The sequence below is a fragment of the Pituophis catenifer genome, unplaced genomic scaffold, assembly GCF_029215685.1.
Source record: "Pituophis catenifer annectens isolate HBS135680 unplaced genomic scaffold, rPitCat1.0.hap2 SCAF_3, whole genome shotgun sequence".
Lineage (NCBI taxonomy): Eukaryota > Metazoa > Chordata > Lepidosauria > Squamata > Colubridae > Pituophis > Pituophis catenifer.
This window is the reverse complement of record NW_027256883.1, coordinates 35,318,660-35,345,797: the sequence shown is the minus strand read 5'-3', so window position 1 is coordinate 35,345,797 and position 27,138 is coordinate 35,318,660. Positions and strand designations below refer to the sequence as shown.

Sequence of the window (27,138 nt, the reverse complement as noted above, 5' to 3'; positions counted from 1 at the left end):
ACTAAAAGGTAGAAATATAACCTGTAATGTTTTATATATAAATTGGCTTGCAATCTAAAATGATTATTTTTTTACAAAAAATGTTTTTCTACAGATCTGCTTAGATAAGGTATTTTCTTTTTCTATTCTTTAATTTCATAGTTCTTTTTAAGTTACAAAAACTTTTTCAGAAGAGATTTTGAAAGACAGATTGCCAGTTAATTATATGAGTTTTTTTCCCCCCCTTTTTAAGTACTTCCATAGGAAATATTAGTTTCTTTCAAATGGTGCTACAGTTATGCATTTAAATAGTCCAACATAATGCTAGTGAATGGAGATGAAGATAAGTTGCCATTCAGAATCAATGCAAATATGGTCTCTTTCCACTTTAGTTATGACATTGAAACAGCTGTACTTTCACTGCTGTAAAATAGCTTGACTCTCTTTTGCCATTTCAACCGACAGACCTGAAAGAAGCTTTTGGTTTGGAATTAACCCAGAAGAGTTTTGACATCATTCATCATGAACAGTGAAGAATGGTTTAGAATAACTGCTTTGCTAGTCATAGCTCAAGCAGTTTCTACTATGGTGCTTCCCAATGCAACAGTATTTGAGGACATGCTGGAAAAATACATGGATGAAGATGGTGAATGGTGGATTGCAAAGCAAAGAGGAAAAAGAGCTATCACTGACAATGATATGCAAAGTATCTTGGATATTCATAATAAATTACGGGGTCAAGTTTATCCACAAGCTTCCAATATGGAATACATGGTAAGGGTTTATTCTTCATCTTCAGAAATTATGTGGAGGGAATGGACGCGGAGAAAAACAAAATGACAGAATGGTTTCTACCTTTGAACAACGTAGAAATATTACCTATTTGATATTGTATATGCTTTACAGCATTTTCTATTTATCTTTCATGAAGTTATCATAACAAAATAGAACTTTCTTTTCTTACCAATTTCATGGTTTCTTCCAGAACTGTTAAAATGTTTTCTCAAATTCACATTTTTTAAGTTATACTAGACAATTGGTTCATCCTTTCAGAGATATTTACTTATCTAAATGGATAGACAGAATGACTATGGATGAGCAAAAAAAGCAGTGAGAGTAGGAGTGATTTCTATCTACCTGTTAGCTTTCCCATTCATTTTAATTCTGGGAAGCTGGCAGGGAGGGTGGGAAATTATGATCACATGACTATGGCTGACTGGTGCGCTGCAATGGCTACAACTTTGTGCAACTAAGAGAACTTAGTGGTGAGGAAAAAGACAGCTGATAAGTAGACTGGCCAAGAAAAGGAGACAACTAGTATATGTGGACAACAAGGAAGGAGGGGAGGGACGAAAAGGGTGGAAAGGAATGAAAGAGATGAGTGGGAAAGAGAGAATGTCAGCATTTGTGACATAGTAAAAGTAAAACATAGTAAAACTATGTTTGGTCTGGAAAGAACAGTGGCTGAGCTGGCAGGAAGGAGCATAAAGGAAAGAGGGCACCAGCTTTAATTTTTGAGCCATAATGTCTTTAAGAGTTGTGGTGGCTCAGTGGTTAGAATGCAGTATTCAGCTCACTGCCAGGAATTCGATTCTGACCTGCTCAAAGTTGACTCAACCTTCCATCTTTCCGAGGTTGGTAAAATGAGAACCCAAATTGTTGAGAGAAATATGCTGACTCTATAAACCGCTTAGAGAGGGCTATAAACCACTATGAAGTTGTATATAAATCTAAGTGCTATTGCTATTGCTATTCAATATACGGAACAAAATGTATTTACTGTGCATACCTCTAAGATGGTTATAACTGCATTTTACACTCTGTGCAGGGGTGTCAAACTCAAGGCCCGTGGGCTGAATCCAGCCTACTGGGCCAACCTGGAAACAATGAAGGACCGGCCGATGGTGCCTCCGCCAGTGAAAATGGAGTTCGGAAGGGCCGCAGGTGGCCCTCCTGACCTCCGTTTTTGCTGGCAGAGGGTTGCAGGAGGCCCTCAAAGCTGAAAATGGAGCTTGTGAACCCATTTGCTGGTAGAGCACTTGGGCCACCACAGGTGCCCCCAACATGAGTGATGTTGAGTTGGCCATGCCCACCCTGGCCCCCAAGGACAAACACAACCCTGATGCTGCCCTCAATGAAATCGAGTTTGATTTGTGATAACAAATGGGTGAATCACAGATTTGAGGAAAAATGACTTAAGGAAAATATTCTGAAGGAAAAATAATTCTGTTAGATGACATAATCAGATAGGTCAGACTGAAATGAGAGAGTAAGGGGCGTGCATAAGAGCACCAGCATGCTTACCTTCCCTGTCCTAATCTTCCTTTTAATTGCACTCATTTTATGTATTCAATTCATGCTTATACTTATATATATTATCTAATATGTACTCAACAAAATAAAATAAAATAAAAATATATAAAAATGATTGGGCCAGAAATTCTACAATGAATAAGAATGGTGACTGTGGATATTTATTAAAAAATACTGTTTGAATTTAATACAAAATTTAACCTCACATATTGTAAATAATTTAATATAAATCTAAAAGTGTGATTAATTTGCCAGTTTGCAATTAAACACCAAGAGAACCAAATGCAAAGAAGATGAGAGATTCTAAGTATGGGACAGACCATTATTTGGTAAAAGTGGATAGTAAGCATATGTAAAAAAGGAAAGTGAAATAAATAAATGGTGGAATGAAAGTAGGAAGAGAAAGATAAATCATGTATGAAGTTTTAAAAGATAGATAAATCTTCCAGTATAATGAATATAAAATGCATAGAAGGAAAAAGTATATGGCCGCTTCATGAAAAGAATTATATTATCAAATGCCACAGAAGTGAGCAAAGTTTTGCTAGCAAAATATTCTTTGTGAAGTTCCTTGTTAATCAAAGTACTTTCACATTCTTACAAAGTTCTTTGTGAATTTATGTGAAAGAAGCTAGGATGAGAAAAAAATACATAAGATAATTGTTGCAAAAATGAAGGAGCCTGTAGTACAGTGGAAGCATTGTTATTATCATCTGCTGCTTGCAATTACTGCAAGTTCAAATCTCACCAGGCTCAAGGTTGACTCAGCCTTCCATCCTTTCTAAGGTAGGTAAATTGAGGACCCAGTTTGTGGGGGCAATAAACTGACTTTGTATAAAAAGATGGTATAATGCAGGGGTGTCGAACTCGTGGCCTGCGGGTCGGATGAATCACGTGCTGGCCACGCTCATGCCCTGTTTAGCAAAGGGGAAAAATTAATGATATGCCATGTGATGCCGCCGTGACAATACGAGTTTGACACCCCTGGTCTAATGTGTATGAATAGAAAAATACTGCTGGAAAGAATATTGTCAAAGAACAAGGAATGATTAAGACTGACAGAAGCAAAAAAAAAAAAAAGGACAGTGTGATATTCATGGACTTAAACAATCGCTTTGAAATTAGTGAAGAGGGCTAAACAAGGAATCTCCAGCAGAGTGAATAGAATTAAAAATAAATGTAAAGTAATGTGAGATAAAATTGAAGTAAGGAAAGGGTTATTTCATAGATACATATGGGAAAGTTAGTGATATGTTGAAAAGTTCAATTTAAACAAAAAAAAACAATAAAAAGATAAAAAGAAAGTCATAAATACTGTGAGAATGTTGAGAAATGGGAAGGCTGCATGTGTTGATGGTATAAGTGAGAAATGTTGAAATATAGATGCATTTGAGACTTAGTTAATATATGTGTGAAGATTGTGTTTGTTTCTGATGATTGGAAAATAGCAGTGACAATGAAAGTGTGATTCAGAGATCATTAGTAGTTTGCAGATGCCTACAAGACATCCACTCTCCTCACATTCTTGGGGCAAAGCCAGTTCACTGACTCATCTGGTGAGTGCTCATTGCTGCATTGCTTTGTGCCTCCATAGAATGCCAACACTAGAATTAATTTGTGACTGAAAACAGTCATTGATGCACTAAAGTTACAGTACAGATAGCTATGTGAGTACATTCAGAAATCATACAAGAGTGGATTGGTGAATAACTAGCACAATAGCAAGAACAATAACTGTGAATGATACAATCAGCTCAAGAGTAAAAGAGTATCTAAAAATAGGGATTATTGAATTGAAGACCATTCATCCTTGATAGCTAAATAATTATGTTTTGGAGCAGGAAGTTTGTAGTCAGAATTATATAAAGGCATGGCATGTATAAGTTAAGTGATAAATAGATAGTTAATTTTGGTTTAAAGTTTTAGGGCAAAATTTGATTTAAAAAAAAAACACTTAAAATATAAAAAATTGGAAAGCCAATTTTCCAATAATCTTGCTTGCCCCCCAAATATGAACTTGCCTGCTCTTAAAAGATATAAAAATATTTATATCTTTAAGACCAGGCAATATTTAAGAGCAGAAATATTTTGGGAGATAGTCTCTTAATTTTATGCATATTTATTCTACAATTGCATAAAATGTAAGATATTCTTTATATCAATGATAAAGTAGCAAGCAATAAAATAAAAACTACAGAGATATCTTTAGGAAATATATTTTGGAAGGAGTTCGGAAAAAGTCTGATTAAAATGAAATATGATTATGACAGTGAGCAATATTTGAAAAGTAAATGGCAGTTACATAGTCAGTAGACAGGTGCAATCCGTTTTTTTCTCTTTAACAGCTTTCTGTGAAATGAATGAATGTAGGAGAGCTTATTGTATATATGTTGATTTTTAATCAATTAATTTAATTATTTAATTTAATTAATTAAATTAATTTAATGCTGATTTTAAAAAAGTATAATAAAGTGAGTAAATGAGTTAATGATGGAATGTTTTGTGCCGTATAAAATTGAAGTTGTGGAATGAAATAAGATGATATACAATGGAAATAGAATAATTAATAGAATAATTAATTATATGCTTAGCCCTGGTTCACCATTGATTTAGGGAGAAAGGCATAAATAAGTGCTATGCTCTTGATTGTTTAGAACAGGGGTGTCAAACTCAAGCCCCGTGGGATGGATCCAGCCGGTGGGATGCTTAGATCTGGCCCACAGGGCCGTCCTAGAAACAGTGAAGGACTGGCCTGTGGTGCCTCTGCCAGTGAAAATGGAGCTCGCGAGGGCAGTGTGTGGCCCTCCCTGGCTCCATTTTGGTTGTGATGGCCTCCTGCAGCCCTCTACCAGCGAAAACTGAGCCTGAGAGGGCCGCGCGATCACTCGTGTTCTTAGATCATGCCTATTTGGTCAAACACAACTCTGAGGCGGTCCTCAGTGAAATCGAATTTGACACCCCTGGTTTAGAATATGTTGGCTGATGATATGTCTTTTGTTTGCAGAATAAGTTGTGATGTCGACTGAAAACACAAATTGTTTGCAGAAAATTGTAGATAGACTGTTTAATGCAAGGAAAATGAATAGAAAGGAAATGTATCAATGAGCAAGGTAGTTGTGTTTGGAATAAAAAACAGAGTGAATGCTTGCAAGTTGTAAATTTAAAAATTAGAGCAAGCAAGTGAATTTGTGCTCTTTAGTGTAATGTTGAATAAAGATAAAGAAATAGATGGAAAATATACAAACAAATGTTTGTAGAAAAGAACTGGGTCTTATGCGATTTATTGTGAGGAACAAAAGTTCATTAGAAGAAGCAAAAATGATTGTGTATAAGTGTTATTTTGTCCACTTAATTGAATGGAAGTGAATGTTAAACATGTGAGGAGAAAGATAAAAGTAGATTGAATGTAATGGGATTGTGTACTTGAAAAGTATCTAAATAAAAAAAGTAGAAGTTCAAAAATAAAGAGGAGATGAATGAATGTGCATAGTACACAAAAGTGAGGGACCAATATATAGAAGAAATGTTGAGATGCCTTGGTGATATAGATGGAATAAATGGGTATTGGATCACAAAACAAATATAGGAGGATGAGTGGATATGTTGAAAGAAAGCAGAATGGATCATAACACATGTAGCAACAGTGAATGGGTTGAGAAGAAGTTGCAGATAAAAAATAATGCTTGGATGGAATTGATGAGATCCCTACACACACACACACACACACACACACGTATGTATATATGTGTGTGTGTGTGTGTGTGTGTGTGTGTGTGTATGAAATTTAAAGAATGAACCGCATTCTCTGAAGAGTAGTCTTGACAGAAATGGACATTTTTGCAAGAATAGAAAGGAGTTACAGTAAATGGCACTGCAGGAAACTAGAGATAGATTTTCTTTTCTTATATCATTTACCTTCAGGATTTGCACCTGTCAGGAACACAAGTAAGGGTATGTTGCACATGACCCTTTACCACACATACAGCTGAACAGTCTTCTATCTCACAAATTTCTTTTATGCCATACATAGTGTTGGTTTCTTCTCTGAATGGAAAAGAGTATCCATGTAGAGCAGGGGTGTCAAACTGGATTTCTTCGAGAGCCAGATCAGCATTGTAGTTCTCCTCCACGGACTGGCCAGTTATCCCAGTTAAATCTGGATCAATGCAGTTAAACATTGTATCTCAAATAAATTATTTTGAGATATTGCCCTACATATTCTGAAGCACTGAGTTAAAACATTTTTAGAAGTAAAGAATCTAACAAGTGAGGTGACCAGTCTCTTTAGGCCATATTTCACTTCTGCAATCATCTTCAATCTGGCTAGTTCCTCAAGGATCACAATACAGGTAGTCCTTGACTTCCAACCATTTGTTTAGTGACCATTTGAACTTGCAACAGCACTGAAAAAAATGCTTCATCACTGGAGGCTTTTAAGAAGAGACTGGATAGCCATTTGTCTGGACTGGCATAGAGCGGGGGTTGGACTAGAAGATCTCCAAGCTCCCTTCCAACTCTGTTATTCTGTTATTCTATTCTGTTAAGTGACTTATGACTGTATTTCACATTTACGACTGTTACAGAATCCCCATGGTTACGGGATCAAAATTCAGATGCTTGGCAGCTGGTATATATTTATGTTGGATGCAGTGTCCCAAGGTGATGTGATCACTTTTTGCAACCTTCTGTCAAGCAAAGTCAATGGGGAAGCCAGATTTACTTAATAACCATGTTACTAACTTAACAAATGCAGTGATTCACTTAACAACTGTGGCAAAAAAGGTCATAAATGGGACAAAATTCTCTTAATAAGTCTGGGCTCAACTGTAGTCAAATTCCTGTAATAAAGGGTAAAGTTTTTGTCCAGGAAGTCCTTAAATACAATTAAAGTAAATGAAAACCCTTTATCAGAAACAATAGTACTGGGCAATCCAAAGTAATCAATATACAGTATACTAGAATACCATGATTTGTAACAGTAGATACTTTTTTTAGTTCGCTAAGATTATTTTAATCCATTTGGGGCAGGAATTTATCACAATCAGTATGAAGTGATAAGTATTAATAAGAAGTATTAACTGTAGCATTTTGGTAAATTCCCAAAAGTTAGGATTAGGCACATGCATTACAAATGAATATTGTAGGCACTTCTGTTCATCAATGGAGCTGCTTTGTTTTTTAGAAGCAGGCAATCTATTACTTCATATTTTTTCTTCAAAAAGCTGTGTGGTCAAACCTTTGACAAAAGCAAAACACACCGCACAGCTCCTATTATATGAAATAAGATGAAGTTTTTGTATTCTCTAACTCCTTTACTGAAAATGGGCATGATGTCAGCAAATCACATTTACCTACTATACCTCAATTTTTATCAGAAAATGATGCAAATTGACTGGCCAATGATCTCTCAAACCAGGATCCTATTTTAGTTGTCATGAAATTGTTGTTTGTAGTCATACATGATCACACAGGCATTAACATCACTATATTAATTGTTTTGTGCTTTTTTTTTTTTTTTTTTACAAAAAAGCAATGTCCTTATCATAAAATTAATGCAAACTTTAAAAAGAAGAAAAAGTAATGCGTGCTGACAGCTATCATTTGGGTGTTGGTAGGCCAAATAATGTCTTAAGGCTGTGATGGTGAACATATGGCACGTGTGCTGGAAGTGGCACACAGAGCCATCTTTCCAGGTACGCGAGCTATCACCCAACTCACCTGCAGCTGTGCATGTGCGCGGCCCAGCTGGTGTTCAAGCCTCCGGTGCACATGCATGCAATTCAGGGGACCCAGCTGGTCTTCGGAACTCTCCTGGGCATGCACGCGTGTTTGCACATGTGTGAGAGAGTACTGATATGCAGCGCGCGCATGCGCAAACAACATTCGCACATATGAATTGTATGCACAAAAGCCACGTGCATGTGCAGATGGTGCAATTGCTTGCGCAGTGCACAGGGGGAGCCATGCGAAACCTGCATGCATGCACAGATGGTGAGATTGTGTGCACAGCGCACGGTGGGGCACGCATGTGAAAGCTGTGCACATGTGCAGATGGTATTGCGTGTGCAGCGCATGGGGGAGGAGCCGTGTGTTAGCGCGGATGGCATGCACACACATGAAGTGTGCGAAGCACGTACCTGTTCGGCACTTGGTGAGTAAAATGTTCACCATCACTGTTAAGAACTCAATTTAAGAAAATATGTAGTTTCCACAAAATAATGGATCAGTGGCATGACTTGCCTCCAGAAATTGTGGGTGCTTCAACTCTGGAAGTTTTTAAGAAGAGATCTGGACAATCATTTGTCTGAAATGGTATAGGGTTTGCTGCCTGAGTAGGGAATACTTATTATGGAAAAGTAAAAAGTTGAGGTTCAGGGTTAATGCTTTATTCTACTGCAACAGAGAGAGTCAGAAGTCAACGCCTTTTTTTTCTTTTCCTCTCTCTTTCTCAGTTCTCTTCTCCTCTTTTCCTCCCCTCTGTGTCCTACTATTTGCTTTTGTATTTTATTCTAATACAATGTTTTAAAAAAATGATATAAAAAATAGGTGATCAGATAGGGAAATTCAGGAAAGCAGAGGACATAAATAACAGTAGAGCAGAAGGAACACAACCTAAGAAAGGGAATTGGGAGCATAATGTGTTTCTATTGATATTTATATTATTAGAAGAGTAGATTACAGCTGAGAGGAATTCAGCATAGGGCAGTGCTTGATATAAGTAGATAAAACAGTTTTATATGTACTTTACGGTATCAAAATCAATAGTGTTTTTTTTCTTCTTCGCACCATCTCTTCCTTCCTGCGAATACAGTTCCCATTTCTAACTACAAGATATCCTGGCCTGTGAAGTGACTGATTTTCATACGTGGTAGATTTAACCAGAAACTATTTCAAAGTGAAAATTATCTTCCTCCTTGGCTTTCTTGTTTCCTGCTCAACTTCAAAGCTTAGTGAAAGTGAATGAGATTCTATGCTTGAGTCTAGAGGCTATTGACCTAGTATCAAAGGGCTGAACAATGTCAACTTCTGTTTTTATTCTTATCTTGAACTGTTCATCAGTACAGTCTACTTTAGATGGGTGGCCAAGAAAGCAAATAGATACTCAGTCTTTGTTGTGATATCTAAGGATACAGAGGCAGGAATGGTTTACAGAATATAAATACAACTGAGAAAAATGCCAAAGCAAAAACAGGACTGTGGACACAAGGAATTCACAATTTGCAATAGTTCCACAAGATAGAGATAACTTCATCTTATTTTATTTTTGCAGTTGTTTAAATTAATTATGATAAAAAAAGGACAGCTGTGAACTTTAATCTATACAGGAACTTCTTTAGTTGAGGTTATTTACATTGGCAAATGTTTATTGGAAATATTTACAAGATTTTTCTCCTCTTAATTGATGACATTACCACACTAGATGGGGGAATAGAAGGGGAACTCATCAACTATGCAGGCGACACTAAACTGGCAGGAATAGCCAACACTCCAGAAGATAGACTCAAGATCCAGATGGATATTGACAGAATTGAACACTGGGCCCTATCTAACAAAATGAAATTCAATGTAGGGAAAAGTAAGGTTTTACACTTAGGCAAGAAAAATCAAATGTACAAGTACAGTTTATGTGAAACCTGGCTCAATTGCAATAACTGTGAAAGGGAGCTTGGAGTCCTAGTGGACAGTCACTTAAATATGAACCAGTAGTGTGTGCAAGCAGCCAAAAAAACCAACACAAACCTAGGTAGCATTAACAGAGGAATAAAATCAAGATTATGTGAAGTAATAGTACCACTTTGTAAAACCTTAGTAGGACCACACTTAGAATACTGCATCCAGTTTTGGTCGCCATATTATAACAAAAGATGTAGAGGCTCTGGAAAAGTGCAGAAAAGAGCAACAATGATGATTAGTGGACTGGAAGCTAAAACATGAAGAACGGTTGCAGGAATTGGGTTTCTCTAGTCTAGTGAAAAGAAGGACTAGGAGTGACATGGTAGAAGTGTTCCAATATTTGAGAGGCTGCCATAAAGTAGAGGGGGCCAATCTATTTTCCAAAGCACCAGAAGGCAAGGCAAGAAATAATGGAAGGATATTAAGCAAGGAGAGAAGTAGTGAGAACAATTAACAAATAGAACAACTTGCCCTCAGAAGTTGTAGGTGCTTCATCACTGTAGGTTTTGAGAAGAGACTGGTATAAGGTCCCCTGCTTGAGACTTCCTAACAGACTTCCATGGTCCCTTCTATTATTCTGTTCTGTTCTGCTTTCAGTCGTTGTAATTCCAATGTTTTTATACAGCTTCTTTTTTATTTATCTAGTGCCTTTGAAACAGTTTTGACTCCTGGTGACAGCATGGATTAGTCCCAGCATTTCTATTGTCAAGGCTTTCAGAAATGGTTTGCCATTGACTCCTTAATGCTGAAAGAGAGAAGTTACCCAGCCACCACTGAGTCTAAGGCAGGACAGTTTTTAGCCTGATGTCTTAACCACTGGACCAAATTAGGCCTCTTATCTTCTATTACAAACCTATTAAATTCTTATTCACAAATGTATTCATTATTCTGTGATATGTATAAATCATGTACAGGTAGTCCTCAACTTACAACTGGTCACTTAATGACCATTCAAAGTAACAACAAACCCCAAAAGTTACTTATAAACCATTTTTGAGGTTACAACTGGACTTTTTGCAAGTTTCCAGCACTTATATCTGGTTTCCAACAAAAAATACCCATTGGTAAAATTAATTCATGTAATGACTGTGGCATTCGCTTAATGACAACAGTATTCACTTAGCAGGCATAAAAAATGTCAAAACATCAAGTTTGGTCATGTGCTGCCATGACTTACAACTGCAATGACTTGCGATTGTAATTCCTGGTTCAATCATCACTAGCTGACAACTATCTATAAGTGCCATAGTCCAATTTTTTGAAACAGATTTGGGTATATTATGCAGTGCAGCAGAGATTTTTTTCAGATTGTGATTAATTTATAAAAATTTAAAAAATATACATATTTGTACTTTCTAAGAAAAAACTATCTTTTCTTAAAACTGTTTTCCTAATAGCTTAGGTCCTAGTATATTTAATGATTGATAAACAGATTAATATTTTTCTAAACTTTTAAAAAGTTTATTGGCACTCAACTTGCATAATAGAAATATAATTTCTTTTTTTTGTGGAAAACATTTTAATATAGTGATTGTAATACTGTATCAATTATACATCCCCATATTAGTATAAATCCATTAGTAGGTTCTTGCATCATAGCTGGTATGCATCCAATTTAACCCTATGTTTCAAATACAGGAAATTCTATTCCTCAAAATTAATACTGTCGTATTTTAGCCTTCTCTATATTTTAATAAACAATAAAGAATATAGTGTGTTTTTAAAAAGTAAATACCAGTCATACTGTACTGTACTGTACTCTGATATTTACTTTACCCACTCTATTTCTTATATATAGAATGAATACAACATTGAGGCCTTATATCATGCCACAGTAAATGTTTACTTCTTTTGGTGCCAACTGTGTGCCTTATTATACTAGGTATGAATCTTACCTTTTTATTATAGTTTGCACATTTTACATCTACCTCTGAAAGTGTTCTGTTTCTGTTCTATATTCCAAAGACTTCTTTGTCAGAAAAACCTTACATATAGATTAAAAGTTGCTGCACTTACATTTTACAAAACTACTCTGTATGGATATCATCTTATTACTGCTATATAAATAACTGTGCAAATATGACATATACAATAACATGTGCATTTTATTCACAGGAAAACTCATTACAGGCTGAGAATTCATCAAAATGACAAAATGTGTGTCATGATACCATACTGTAAGCTTCACCGCTTACTTTATGTGTGGCAAGCACGAAAGGGATGGAATCTGTATCATATTATAATACATTTGTGTCATTTGCCTTCTCTTGACCTCTCCAACAGATGCCCTTCTTCTCTATTTTGTAAAAGTGCTTAAAAAGATTTCTTAAATATGTCCCATTTCAGAGTGAAAATTGTGACCTTCGATAAACTGAACATAACTTGGTATTTTAGGATCTCGAGTTATATTAGTAATTAGAATAGTAGTATTTTAAAGGCTTTTCCCCTTTAGTGAAGGGGAAAAAGTCCTGTGACACCACCATGAAGATGCAAGTTTGACACCCTTGATTTATTAAATAGATAAAATTCATATCAAAATTCAATAGCCATCTTACTCAATTAAAAAAAATCTGATGTACACAGGGCAACCCTTATTCAAAAAAATACTCTAGTACCTACTTTTAATTGAGTAAGATGGCTATTGAATTTTGATATGAATTTTTATCTATTTAATAAATCAGGGGTGTCAAACTTGCATCTTCATGGTGGTGTCACAGGACTTTTTCCCCTTCACTAAACCAGATGTGGGCGTGGCCAGCGCATGATGTATCTGGCCCATGGGTTGCGAGTTTGACACCACTGAATCAGTGGTGGAATTCAAATTTTTTAATTACCGGTTCTGTGGGCATAGCTTGGTGGGCGTGATGTGGCTTGGTGAGCGTAACAGGGGAAGGATACTGCAAAATCTCCATTCCCTCCCCACTCCTGGGGGAAGGATATTGCAAAATCTCCATTCTCACCCTACTCTGGGGCCAGCCAGAGGTGGTATTTGCCGGTTCTCCGAACTACTCAAAATTTCCACTACCGGTTCTCCAGGACCTGTCAGAACTTCTGAATAGCACCCCTGCACTCAACTAGATCATAGCCATATTTGACTGTATTACAAGGCAGCCACCAATCTCAGCTACCATGGCTATCCTGAGACTTTTACTATCAGCAAACCTTTAACACATTGTTGGAAATAAAACAATCAAAGTTTATAAATAAATAATACAAATAAAATGTAGCTTTTTCTCTATGTGTTTTTGCTCTGCTTTTACTATTTGTAAAACTCGTAGGCTCTCCTTTCAGCCAGCATCTTCTGTTACTTCTTTTTTTCCCCCTCTGTTCTTCCCAAATGCTGAGAACTGCAGGATTTTGATTTAAGTATTTTGTAGCACTTTCTTCTTATTTTTTTACCTTTTTTAAAAAATACCAGGCGAATCATGGATTTATATGTAAAAGCTTGTATGTTATTAGGCATATAACTATATTTAAATAATGTGTTTTCTCTAGAAAACACACACATTTACAGAAAAACATAGTTGGAAAGGACCTTAGAGGTCTTCTAGTCCAACCCCCTGCTCAGGCAGGAACCCTATACCATTTCAGACAGATCGTTGTCCAATATCTTCTCAAAAACCTCCAATGTCGGAGCACCTACAACTCTTGGAGGCAAGCGGTTCCACTGATTATTTATTCTAACTGTCAGGAAATTTCTCCTTAGTTCAAGGTTGGTTCTCTTCTTGATTACTTTCCATCCATTGACTCATGTCCTATCTTTAGGTGCTTTGGAAAATAGGTTGACCCTGTCTTCTTCATGGCAGCTCCTTAGGTATTGGAACATTGCTATCATGTCACCCCTAGTCCTTCTTTTCATTAAACTAGACATGCCCAATTCCTGCAACTGTTCTTCAATATGTTTTAGTCTTCAGCCCCTTATTCTTCTTTGTTGCTCTTCTCTTCCCACTAAAATATATATATTTCAATTAGCATTGGTCATGGATCAATATTCAGAAATCTTTTTGTGTTTGTGAATGTTTGTACCAGGGTCATTCCTGTTGTATTTGCCAAGCAGTTAAGAAATTCCAGCTTAAGCTGCTCTCTAGTTTACAGAAGAACTATAAAAAATAATAGTAGAAACTTACTCTAAGGGATTTCTTTTTTTGGCATTAACAAATTAAAATATTTAATATCTTGCATATATAGTTGCAGGAAGAATCTTCAGGGGATCTAAAATATAGGGACACATTTATGAAAAAAGTTACATTTCTTTCTTCTGCTACCAGACTTGTGTTCTTGTTTATGAAAAAGGGTTTCATGTTTTTTATTGTTTCTTTCTTCATCATAAATAAAAATTAAATCAAGGATTGCCACATCTAGAGACAGAAAGATATTGCAAGGAACATGGAATTTCTTTAGACCAGTATCCACTTCTAGGCAAATAATACAAACCCAGCAATATGAATGATATCTGATCATGAGGTTAAATATTAATGCTGAAAATATTTTCTTAACTTTCTATTAAGAATTGTCTAGGATCACCATGATGCAGCATTTGGGTTAGTGGTGAAATCCAATTTTTTTTACTACTGGTTCTGTGGGCGTGGCTTGGTGGGCATGGCAGGGGAAGGATGCTGCAAAATCTCCATTCCCACCCCACTCCAGGGGAAGGATACTACAAAATCCCCATTCTCTCCCCACTCCTGGGGGAAGGATATTGCAAAATCTCCATTCCCACCCCACTCTGGGGCCAGCCAGAGGTGGTATTTGCCAGTTCTCCGAACTACTCAAAATTTCTGCTACTGTTTTTGCAGAACCTGTCAGAACCTGCTGGAATTCACCCCTGATTTGGGCTATATGGTATATAATGTGGACTGCATAGATACATTGGCAGAAAACCTTTTTGGAAGAAACAAGTTAGACTTGATGGATACTTTTCTCTAATATTATAAACACAATATATTTTAATAGATATTTTTCTTAAATTAAAAGAGTATTTTAGGGATAAGTAAAGTATAATAATATTAACAAATATTAGAACCACATCATGTTTATCTTTTCTCTTAATCCTTAAAATGTAGACATGGGATCTAGAGTTGGAAAGATCTGCTCAGTCCTGGGCTGAGACATGTCTTTGGGAACATGGACCTGCAAGTCTTCTTCCATCCATTGGTCAAAATTTGGGAGCACATTGGGGAAGGTAAAAAAAAACAAAAAACATTATGCTGCTCTTACTTTAAAAGTGAAAAAAAAAGCATTGCTTCTTTTGTAATATATTCTTGAATGATTTGGCAATGTCTTCATTTATTTTTTTATAGATATAGACCTCTAACATTTCATGTCCAATCATGGTATGATGAAGTGAGAGACTTTACTTATCCATATGCTCAAGAATGCAATCCTTATTGCCCCTATAGATGTTCTGGTCCTGTATGTACTCATTATACTCAGGTGAGTGTGCTTTTTAAAAATGAATAATAGGGTTGAATTCATCACTTTTGTGTTGGAATGGTAGAAATCAAGAGATAAATGATCGGAAAACATGTAAGTCACATGGAGGTTGTATCTGTGTTTAAAAATCTTTTCCCATTTCTTAAAAATAGCTTGCAGCAATGTATTATATATTCTTTATTTCTATATGTTACCATTGCAAATAACTTTTTCCTAAGAACACATCTTGATATGAATTTCTTGAAATATATCAGGATATCTATTAGCAGTCTATATACTACTGTAGTAACTTGATTGATGAATGAACTGATTAACTTATGATTGGGTTATTTTCTGAAATGAACCAATTAGCTCATATATAAAGCTTACATGTTCGTTTGTGTGCTTGGAGCAAAATACAGTGGATATTAATGAAGATCCTTATATTAAACTTGTTTTCTCTTTATAAAATAACAACATAAGTATTACAACATTTATCTATCACATTCAGTTTGAATCCTTGTTTTTATATTTATTCCTCCATTTATATTTAAACAGATTCCCCCTCATTCATTTCTTCAAGTAGCAAAAGTCCAGTTCCCGTCAAAAAGCAATTAAACATTATCGGAAATAGCCATCATTCCCAGGCCCAATCAATTAAGCATCTCCAGAAATAGAAACTCATTATTTTAACCATGAATAAATAAATTTATTTTGTATTCTTTCTTCTTTCTTCCAATGATCTTTAAATTCCTAAAAAAAAAAAAAAAAAAATTCTGATATCTGCTTTGTTTTACTCTCATTGTCTATTCTCTTACAATTGTGATCTTTGTCAGGCCCCTTTTTCTAATTTTGCAACTCCAGCAAATCCTATTTATAAATCGAATACAAAACATTTATTTACTTCTGCTTTCTAATTTATTAATTGTATTTATTTTTTGTATTTTTTAAATCTTCATTTAATTTAATTGTAAATCCATTATTTCCTTTTCTTTGTTGCAGTCTATAATTTTTAAATCGGTTTCAATTTTATTCAATAATGCCTATTCCTGTTCAATAATACCTGATTGTATTATAGATTTAAAAGCTGAAAGACTTCCTGTACCCAAACATCAAACATTTCTTATAAGGTAGCCATCTGGTGCCCTCTAAGATCTGACCTTCAAAGTTGTCCTATCCGTTTCAAAATATATACAAAATTATTTTCCCATGAGAAAGGATTCTTTCAATTATTTTCAAACTTTTCAATCAAGTCCATCTGAGCCCGTAATCCATTTAAAGCTTTCTAAAGCCAACAATAATCATACTTTTGCTGTATATTCCAAAACCTTTTATTATAAATATTTAAACTTGTAGTTATACATTTTTAAAGGGTTTAAGGAAATTCACCCAATGTTTTCAATAATGCTAGCCAATCTGAAGATATAAGGGAATGCATGGATAACCCTAAGGAAAGGGAAGAACAGATACTGTCTAGGAAACCATCAGATAAGAGAGGCAGGAGGATGCAAACATTTAATAGTCGAAGAAAGAAACTTAAGAAGGAACTGCCCTAATAGATCTAACAGTTAAAAGTAGTGGGTGGAAAGTTTGTGCTTTCAGAGTTGTAGGATTCTGATAATGCAGCCTTATAGTAAAGAAGACTTAGTTCATCTAGTTGTGTTTCCTGTCTGGTTTACTTAGGAAGGTCAATATAAAGTTCTCAATCTTTAAAAACCAAACAGCAAAAGGAAAAAAATTAAATTCAAAGTGATTAAGAAATGATCCTTGGTTGAAGTCCATGTAGGTGACATTAGTGGCTATAAGCACAATGAAATCCATGACTCCAGCCAATTACCAGCTTACCACAAAAATGCAGTTTCTGCTCTTAGCTGTTAAAATACAGTTGCAGAATTCATGTGGGTAATCTTGTTACTCTGGACAGATTTCAGTAGCCCAATTTGGGGGGGCAATTTTCAGGTGCAATGTGTTCCTTTTTTCCAAAGGAGTATTGGTTCACTATGACAGCTCATCAGAACTCAAATTTGGATAAGATTTAAAACTCTTCCTTTTTCCCTCAGGTGGTATGGGCAACAAGTAACCGAGTAGGCTGTGCAGTCAACCTGTGTCATAATATGAATGTGTGGGGACAGATATGGCCAAAAGCAATTTACTTAGTGTGCAATTATTCACCCAAGTAAGTATGACGGTACAGGTGTTAACATAAAAGGCATATCTAACTCCCCACTGCCACTATTTAATAAAATTATTTAGGAGTGTGTTTTGCTTTAGATTGGAATCATGATAGGAAGTAAATGTTTAAATCTTTTGCTTGGAACTGCATCAGAATTGGCCATAGAATATGTAATTATCTTGAAATATCTTGTAAAAAATAGGATGGGGAAAAGAAATCTGCTTTCTGCTTTCTGTACAGTATCTCCTTAAGGCTGCAGGAGCTCTCTTAACACAGAGTGATGCTAGATATTTTGAATTTTCAGAATGCTAGCCAATATAAACCAGTATAAACCAAAGCACAATATTCAGAATATTCATTGTAATCTGTGAATCTAGCAGATAATAACAGAAGAGAATTGACTTGCTACAGTTCATATAAATTAAGTCCTTACATTCAGTGACATGCTACTGGGCTTCAAATAGTATACAATCCAATATTCTTTTCAGACTAGAATGAACACACGTAAGCCTGGATCGTATCAATGGAATTATACGTTGTCCTCAGTTAACGACTTCCTTATTCTGTGACTATTCAGACTGACAATGGTGGTAACAAGTAGATTTACAGCCAGTCCTAAAACTTACAGCTATTGCAGTCTCCAGGAAAAGCAAAGGAAGTACTTAGTTGCAGAAACAGCTTGCATTCACATTCAAGGAACACAAAAATGAAAGTCTAAACTAAAAATGATGGGTAGCAGTTTATACCCATGTTTCAGTCATATGTTTCCCTTGTGTCCTGTTGCATGCTGCTTTTAGCTCAATGGACAAGTCTTTCCAAATTGCATCTCAGCAAACTTTCTTATCTTTCACCATCCCATTTTTTCTTTCCTTGTAAACCAACTGTTGAGTATACTCTGGCAGAAGTCTCCCGCCGAGCAAGAATAAGGATAAGTGAATGAGTGAACTACTAGCTTGCCTTCCTCAAGGCTCTGTCTTAAGAACAACTGATACCAATTCATACTAGGAAGGAAGGAAGAAATTCCAACCCTTAAGAATATAGAAAAGATAAATGGGATGCAGTCTGAGATGATACTGTTTATATCATTCATTTAGGCTGTCCTTCTTTGCCTCAGAAGCAGAGGCGTGACAAATCAGCAGGAATAGGGTTTCTCATGGGTATCAAGCATTCCATTTATTTCACTATATCACTTTCATTTTTATTCTTAGGGGCAATTGGTGGGGGCATGCTCCATACAAACACGGTCGTCCATGTTCTGAATGTCCCCCAAGTTTTGGGGGAGGCTGCAGAGAAAATCTTTGTTATAAAGGTATGTAATCAGAAAAAGAATGTGTATACTGCTAGGTATGTAGTTTTGCTGATGTTTTAGGACGCAAGCAGTTGTTTTCTGATTTCATAATGAAATATATATGTTATGTAAGGGTTCTATAATGGTTCTTTTCTTTTTATGAAGAGCTTTGGGCATAAAAATATATAAGTATGTTTTTGTAAGCATTTAAGAGATCTTTAATCACCAACTCAGACAAGTTAAGTAATCAGCACATGAATTCTTCCAATTCTTCTAATAGTAAAAATTACACTACCTGTTAATCAAACTGCAAATATTTCATCCAGGTAAACAGATTCCTGTTTTGTTAATGTGGCATGAATTTAGTAATTTAAACATAAAGGCTTTTGTAAACAATTTTGCAAAATATCTCTATAATTCCATCTTGTCAGAACTTCCATGATTCATATAAATTCATTAAGAAAACTCTTCGGTTTTTTTTTCTCAATGCAACCAAAGTCCATTTCACAAATTAAGAAACATTTTGTAAATGAAATTTGACCTATATATATTCATTAGAACTTTGGTAGGAAACCCCCTTCTGAACCATTCAAACAACCTTATATGTCTATATTTGTCATTATGATGCAGCTTGTAGAGTGTTTTTATATGGAATACTAAGAAAAGAACTGATAATTTTGGTTGCTATTCTAGTAGTGTACTTTGAATTCTGTCTATTGTTTTTTTGTGTATATCATTCACTTAGTGCCATGACTAGATAATCTCAGCTCATTAACGATGGCTGGTAGTATAACAATCACAAGCCAACCAGTATTAAAGCCCATTGATTTCAGTGGATTTAGGCACAGTGGGATCAAGAAGCACTTAAGTCTGTAATCCTTTAAGTAAGTTCCTAGGAGTAAATTCCACTGAATACAGTAGAGTTTATTTCCAAGGAAATATGCACAGGATTATTCCATGGCCTTATCATGTCTAGCAAAGATTAAACATGTCATATTTATGCCATTCTTAATTATAACTATTGAATGAATCCATTGTAAAAAATAGCACTTATTCCTTTCAATTGCTTTACCAGAAGGTTCAGAAAGGCATTACTTTCCAGAGATAGAAACCAATGAAGTTGAACGACATCAGTTACATGTTCAGAATACATTACAAAATCAAGTGCGACCACAAGCATCTCCCCGTGATGATAGTGAAAGAAATGAAGTCATAAGCAAACAACAGATGTGTAAGGAAATTTCATTCATAGCATGATTTTTTGTTGTTGTTGTTAATTGATTCACCAAACTGTGCTAAAACATCACAATAACATCACCTGCTTTCCGCTTTCAGCTCAAATTGTTTCCTGTGAACTACGGTTAAGGGACCAGTGCAAAGGAACAACATGTAATAGGTAAGGTATCTTTTCATGGTTATCCATCAGTTCTGGTATTGTGTGTATTTTATCTAATTTTTTAAAAATTTTCTATCGTTCTCAAGTTGTTTTTTTAATTCTTTAGGTATGAATGTCCTTCTGGATGTTTGGACAGCAGCGCCAAAGTTGTGGGAAGTGTCTATTATGACATGGTACAGATACTGTAATTAATAGCATTTTGCTTTGTAACTTACTATGAAATTTAATTAACATTTTACGCTTGACAAAGTGTTTGCTCAGTAAAATGGCATTAAGTTGTTAATTTTGGCAGGAATTTGAGGTTTCTCTTATCTTTATTAGTATCTACTCAATGTATTGGAAACCTTGGCATCAAATGTCTAAAATAACCCATGCATACTGTATACTGATTTTAGATAATTTGTTAACTCACCTCTCTCAATATGGAATTAATGGTGAACTTTTCATAGTTCCAAATTTAATAAAACACAAAATATTATTTCTAATAGAAGTATGTATAAAAATAACAAATTAATTTCTGTTTCTGTTTTTCTTTCCCTTTTCTTCCTAGCAATCAAGCATCTGTAGAGCTGCAATACATTATGGTATCCTAGACAATGATGGTGGCTGGGTTGATGTTACCAGACTAGGAAGAAGAAATTACTTCATAAAGTCTCAAAGAAATGGAGTCCAGTCAGTTGGGTAAATAAAAATGAAATATTCCCTCACAAATTGGTTCTCAAGTTTTCAATATAATATAAACAAATTATGGAATTATTTATAAGTAATTATAAAACATTTAATATTATATATCTTCAGAAGTGGTCATTAATGAATGCTGTGTTGCATGATGATATAAGAGCTATGAAAGCTTGTCTGAAGTCATCTCCATTGGTTGTCTACGGTCTTTCTAGTATCTGCATTACTTATAGTAGTCTTTATCATCTGTTTTTGACTTGTTTAATTAAACAAGTATTTTAATTATATATTTGAGTTAGTTGACTATGTTAGATATTGTTACTGTTTTGAGTCCATTTAGTAATATAAGAAAGACAAACTGAATTCATACTAAATAAATGCAGCTCCCCAAGATCCACTTTTTGAAACCCTGACAGCACACTAAGATCATGCTCTCAGCAGTATAATTTTTGTCCCACTCTCTTTAGAAATTAAGGGAGCTAAGTCTTTATGCATGTATCCAAAATTTTTTTTGTTAATTTGATTTATATGCCGCCCTTCTCCGAAGACTCAGGGCGGCTTACAATGTGCTCAGCAATAGCCTTCATCCTTTTGTATATTTATACAAAGTCAGCTTATTGCGCCCACAAACTGGGTCCTCATTTCACCTACCTTAGAAAGGATGGAAGGCTGAGTCAACCTTGAGCCTTGGCGAGATTCGAACCCTGCAGTAATTGCAGGCAGCTGGTCTTAATAACCAGCTTAATAACAGGGTGCCTTAAACCCCTGTACTACCAAGGCTCTTACAAATTTACAAACCCCCCCAAAGAAGCAAACATTTCTGTTATCCTAGGCCAACAGAAGTTACACTTTCCTGATGTAGACTACAGATGGCAAAAATATAATCCTCAGGTATATGGACCTAAGAGCCTTTTCAATGGTTTTCATCATTTCTTACCCAATTAATATGAGGATCTGGCCAGTACAATATGGCTTTCTTTCTCAGTTAAACCAAACAGTGTGGTGTCTGTCATCCAGCTGATTAACTGATGAGATGACTTGAAAGGACCAAGTCACTCTTTGATAACTGCAATTAGTTGTAGGGAAGCAACAATCAACAGTAAATCAATCAAAGTAGCAGATTAAATGATGGAGAGGGATGAAGTTTGAGTGTTCAAAATTATGTGTATAGGAAAGAATGCATGTTTGTGGCACAAATGCATGTTGGTTGCACAATACAGCAATCTATGTAGACCTTGGGGTGAAAACATTGCCCATTCATGTTTTAGGTTGTGTACCTAAAATGATATAAATGCAGTTGATTGTAGATTATTTATTATGATAGCTATTGTGCAATAATAATAGTATAAATACAAAGCTTTATGCTAAAAAAAAATTACACTGTACAAGATGGGCAATACATACATACTGGTATATACATACATACATACATACATACATACATACATACATACATATTTACATACATACATATTATTAGATCATAATCCAGTTCTCTCAGTTTTCTGTTCAAATTGTGTTATGAAGTTTTATTGAATTTGTATAGCCCTATTAAATAATTATTCTCACTTTTGTATTTTTTGTTTCTCTTATTTCCTTGTCAAAAATATTGTAGAGAATTGTAAGATAATGGTATTACTGCTAATAACAATAGATTCTGTTTTTGCTCTAGGAAATATCAATCGGCTAATTCATTCACTGTCTCTAAAGTAACAGGTGCGGATTTATTTTTATGATATAACATTAATATTGATGAATCTCTTTATGGCAAATATCTGTGTGCATTTTTTTTCTTGTTTAATTTCAGTACAAGCTATCACTTGTGAAACTACGGTAGAACAGTTATGTCCATTTTATAGGCCAGCCACACATTGCCCAAGGTAAACCTTTTCATTATTGTTCCCATCCTGTGAAAAGTGTTTGTAACTAATCACACAATAATGCTAAGCATTCAATGTGATTATTGATTTTTTTTCAGAAACATTAAACTTTTGCCATTTTTTGAATGTCAAACTGCTAAGATGCAAAGACTGCTACACTTTATGAGTATAATACAAGACATTAAACTTCTCAATCTCTATTTTACAATAGGATTTTCCCATTAATTGCAAAGATCTACTGTAATTATGTGTATCAGTGCATATATAATACTAAAAGCTGGTAGCAAAGCAAGATTTGTTGGAAAATCTTCAAGCATCCCATGGTGTGCTCTACTGAATTGATATGACAGAACAACACTTTAATAAACAATGCATTCTGTTTTAAATGTTTATATATTCTTCAATAGAATTGATTACCCAGAAAGGTGATAGGATCCTTTTTATTGGAGGAGTTCACATAAAAACTAGACAGCTTTCTGTCAGGGATATTTTAATATGAATTCCTGTTCTTAGTAGAGTATTGGACTTGATAATAGAACTGGTTTCTGTGGTTCTGGTTTTCTATAATATTTCATTGTTTACATTCAATACAATGATAACATTTGTCTTTATATTATTATAGTATAGATAGAGAATCCTTAATCTTTACCTTTCCTCTCAATTTTTAAAGGATCTACTGTCCTCACAATTGTATGCAGGCAAATTCACATTATGCCAGAGTGATTGGAACTATAATCTATTCTGATGTAAGTATGATAACATATTTTCCTCTGGAATATGATTTTAAAAACTTAAAATATATGGTCATCAAATAAATAAAATAATATAAAAAACAACAATTCCTACTTTTCGCAGAAAACAAAGTTTTCTGCGGAAAACTTAAACTAAACTTAAACTTAAACTTAAAGTGAAAGAAACAGTATGGCACATATATAAATCTTTTTTGTAATTTGAGGAAAGATACACCATTTTGAACATCAATATTTATATCCAGAGGCATATAGGAATTTATACATTTTGGGAGAGATGTATGAATACTGAAGGTATTGCATGAAATATTAAAGAATGTTGTATAATTTTTCAGTTCAAAAATCTCAAAAATCTGCAGTGAATAAGCCATCTTCTCATTGATGAGAGCATTTGTATTCAAAATGCTAATAGCTCTCAAATCTTTGGCTAGCTGAGATTGGAGAACTTGGGGAAGATTCTTTTCCTTCCCAGCATAATTTTATACTTGTGGAATACTTATACCGGTAGTGTTCAACTTACAACCATTCATTTAGTGACTATTCAGAGTTATAACAGCACTGAAAAAAGTTACTTACAACTGGTACTCCCACACAACTATTACAGCATCCTTATGGTCACATGATCAAAATTCAGGTGTTTGGCAGTTGGCATGTATTTGTGATAGTTGCAGCATTCTGGGGTCATATGAATGCCATTCGCGACCTTCCCAGCCAAACTCTCCTCCTATTGCAGGGGTGTCAAATTAAAGGTCTGGGGGCCGGATCCGGACCATGGGGGCTTAGATCTGGCCCACAGGGCAGCTCTGGAAACAGCAAAGGACTGGCCCACAGAGCCTCTGCCAGTGAAAACAGAGCTCAGGAGAGCCACGGGCAGCCTTCCCAAGCTCCATTTTCACTGGCAGAGAGTTGCAGTAGCTCTGTTTTCACTGATAAAGGGTTGCAGGAAGCCATCACAGCTGAAAATAGACCTCAGGAGTCCATTTTTGCTGGCAGAGCACACGGGCCACCACAGGCGTCCCTGACACGAGTGATGTCGAACTGGCCACACCCACCCTGTCCCCCCAAGGTCAAACACAACCCTGATGTGGCCCTCAATGAAATTGAGTTTCACACCCCTGTCCTATTGCTTAGGAGTGGACATTCGGAAAAACAAGATAAACTGTATAAATTCAGTTTTTTTTTCTTTAATTTATATGCCGCCCTTCTCCGGAGAGTAAGGGAGGCTTACAATGCGTTAAGCAACAGCCTTCATACTTTTGTATATTTATACAAAGTCAGTTTATTGCCTCCACAATCCGGGTCCTCATTTTACCTATCTTTGAAAGGATGGAAGGCTGAGTCAACCTTGAGCTTGGTGAGATTTGAACTTGCAGTAATTGCAAGCAGCAGATGTTAATAACAGTGCTTTAGTCCACTGTGCTACCAAGGCTCTTACATAATTTGTAAGTCAATGTTACTTTCTAACATGGGAATTCTTCTATTCTCTATTTCCCTCAGTTATCTAGTATCTGCCGAACAGCAGTACACGCTGGAGTAATTCGCAATGAAGGTGGCTTTGTTGATGTCATGCCAGTGGATAAGAGAAGAATGTACACCGCTTCATTTCAAAATGGCATTTTTTCAGAAAGGTACAAAGCATGCCTTTATAGTACCCCTGCTACTTTTTATTGAATTACTGGAGAAGGTATTAGCAATAGCAATAGCAATAGCACTTAGACATATACTGCTTCACAATGCTTTTTACAGTCCTCTCTAAGCAGTTTACAGAGTCCGCATATTGCCCCCAACAATCTGGGTCCTCATTTTACTGGCCTTGGAAGGAAGGAAGGCTGGGTCAATCTTGAACTGGTAGGACTTGAACTGCTAAACTGCTGGCAATCAGCAGTCAGCAGCAGTAGCCTGCAGTACTGCACTCAAACCACTGCGCCACCACGGCTCTATAAAGCCTATAAAGGAGATAATATTCCTTTATTATCTCTTTTTCTTATTTGATTCAGTTGTGTCTGATTCTCGGAGACTGCCTGGATCAATGCTGCAGTTTTCTTGACAAGGTTTTTCAGAAGTGCTTTCCATTGTCTTCTTTCTACGTGATTGGCTGAAATTCACCCAGTTAGCTTTGTGTCCAAGATAGGCCTGGAAATCATAGTTTCACAGTTTCTAGCTTGCTTCGTTAATCACTACGTCAAACTGTCTCTCACTCCATTATTTTACCAATCTACAATTAAGATTAATGTTAATTAGCATCCCATCAGCCTTTGTTGCCAAATTAGCAAGTTCTATATGAAACCTTTCTATCATCAATTTACCAATGGAATGATCTAAAAGAATAGCTAAACTGCAGAACAAGTAGGCTTTCTTCCAGGTTATTCAAGTGTTTATCAGTGTGTAATCGCAGTTGAGAAGTTGTTCAGTTTCCTAAGGAACTCTGTTTATTTGAAGGTGCTTTTTGACTCTTCCCCTGGGAAAGATTGTGACAGATGCCACCTGTTTCATTCACTAAACAGTGTCTCTTTCAGCTGATAATGTTACTCAAAAATACTTTTATGCTGAATCCTAAAAGAAGTAAAGCAGCTGTATTTTTTCCTTTTGTTTAATACAGTATTTACAATAATGGCATAATATTGGCCCTTGCAAAATTCATATTTCATTCTCTACTTTTCACCCATCTCTATATGCAGATAATGTAGCTAACCTTTACCAAGTCAGTCTGTGTAGGCACAGCATATTTCTGCCTTAGCAGAACATTAGAAATTAACTACAATAAAACAAAGGTACAAAGTTCTAATTAGTTGATTTACTAAATTATTGATTTAAAATTAGCTACTTAAAACTGCTTTTTGACTATTCTATAACTGAAAAATTAATTATAGCCAATCAAGTTAGTTAAGGACTTCAAGAATATAGCTATTTATGTCCCGTCTACTACCTCTAGATTCAAGAATTACCAAACTCACAATACAAGCATAAAAAAAATCTTTGTATATTTGTAAACCACAAAGGCAATTAATATGTGTCTGCAGCAGTCAGACTATTTAAACAAGATTTTAAATTTCCTAATGTGCAGCTCCCAAATCTGCAAATATTTTTCTTTATTAGTTCTTTATTTTTCTTCTACAGTTTACAGAATCCTCCAGGAAGCAAAGCATTCAGAGTATTTGCAGTGGTTTGAAGACATGAAAATGGCTTCTATAATATCAAATGCAAATTTTTACAAGAAACAAAATTATTTTTGATGTGCTTCAAGTTTGTATAATAGTGTAATATGGTTGTACAGAAGATATATATTATTTGGTGATTAGAAGAGTGTTTAACTACATGAGAATCTTAATGAAGAACAATTTAAAATGTTAAACATTGGAAATTGCATTTGAGAAGTGATGATGGTGGAAAAGTATATTAATCCTGTGTTAAATATTGCTATATTTTCTTAGCATATATTTCTATGCGGTGCATTCAAAACTCATAAATGTTCCATTTTTAAAAACAACAGACTACATTATTAGTATGGTTAAGTTTTATATATGCCACTAATATTAACTGGAAAAGTATATTAATGATAAAAGCTATAACTCTTGTATATAGAATGTTCCATTGTT

General features: G+C 35.2%; 1 protein-coding gene across 1 annotated transcript; it reads left to right on the top strand.

Annotated features, from left to right (window-relative positions):
* Positions 1-501: 501 nt before the first annotated feature.
* CRISPLD1 (cysteine rich secretory protein LCCL domain containing 1) lies at positions 502-26,711 on the top strand. Its single transcript, XM_070942197.1, has 14 exons — positions 502-753; positions 15,030-15,148; positions 15,267-15,399; positions 17,439-17,554; positions 18,760-18,860; positions 19,915-20,070; positions 20,175-20,235; positions 20,342-20,408; positions 20,786-20,916; positions 22,586-22,629; positions 22,721-22,793; positions 23,464-23,539; positions 25,040-25,170; positions 26,660-26,711. Exons 1-14 carry the CDS (start codon positions 502-504, stop codon positions 26,709-26,711), a joined length of 1,512 nt encoding a protein of 503 aa, XP_070798298.1.
* The last annotated feature ends 427 nt before the right edge of the window (positions 26,712-27,138 follow it).

Bases quoted from the DNA above. Each gene is read 5' to 3' on its own strand.
- CRISPLD1 (XM_070942197.1), top strand. From the start codon at position 502: ATGAACAGTGAAGAATGGTTTAGAATAACTGCTTTGCTAGTCATAGCT. The intron at 20,917-22,585 runs GTAAATAAAAAT...TTTTTGCTCTAG, and splicing joins AATGGAGTCCAGTCAGTTGG to GAAATATCAATCGGCTAATT. The intron at 22,630-22,720 runs GTGCGGATTTAT...GTTTAATTTCAG, and splicing joins CACTGTCTCTAAAGTAACAG to TACAAGCTATCACTTGTGAA.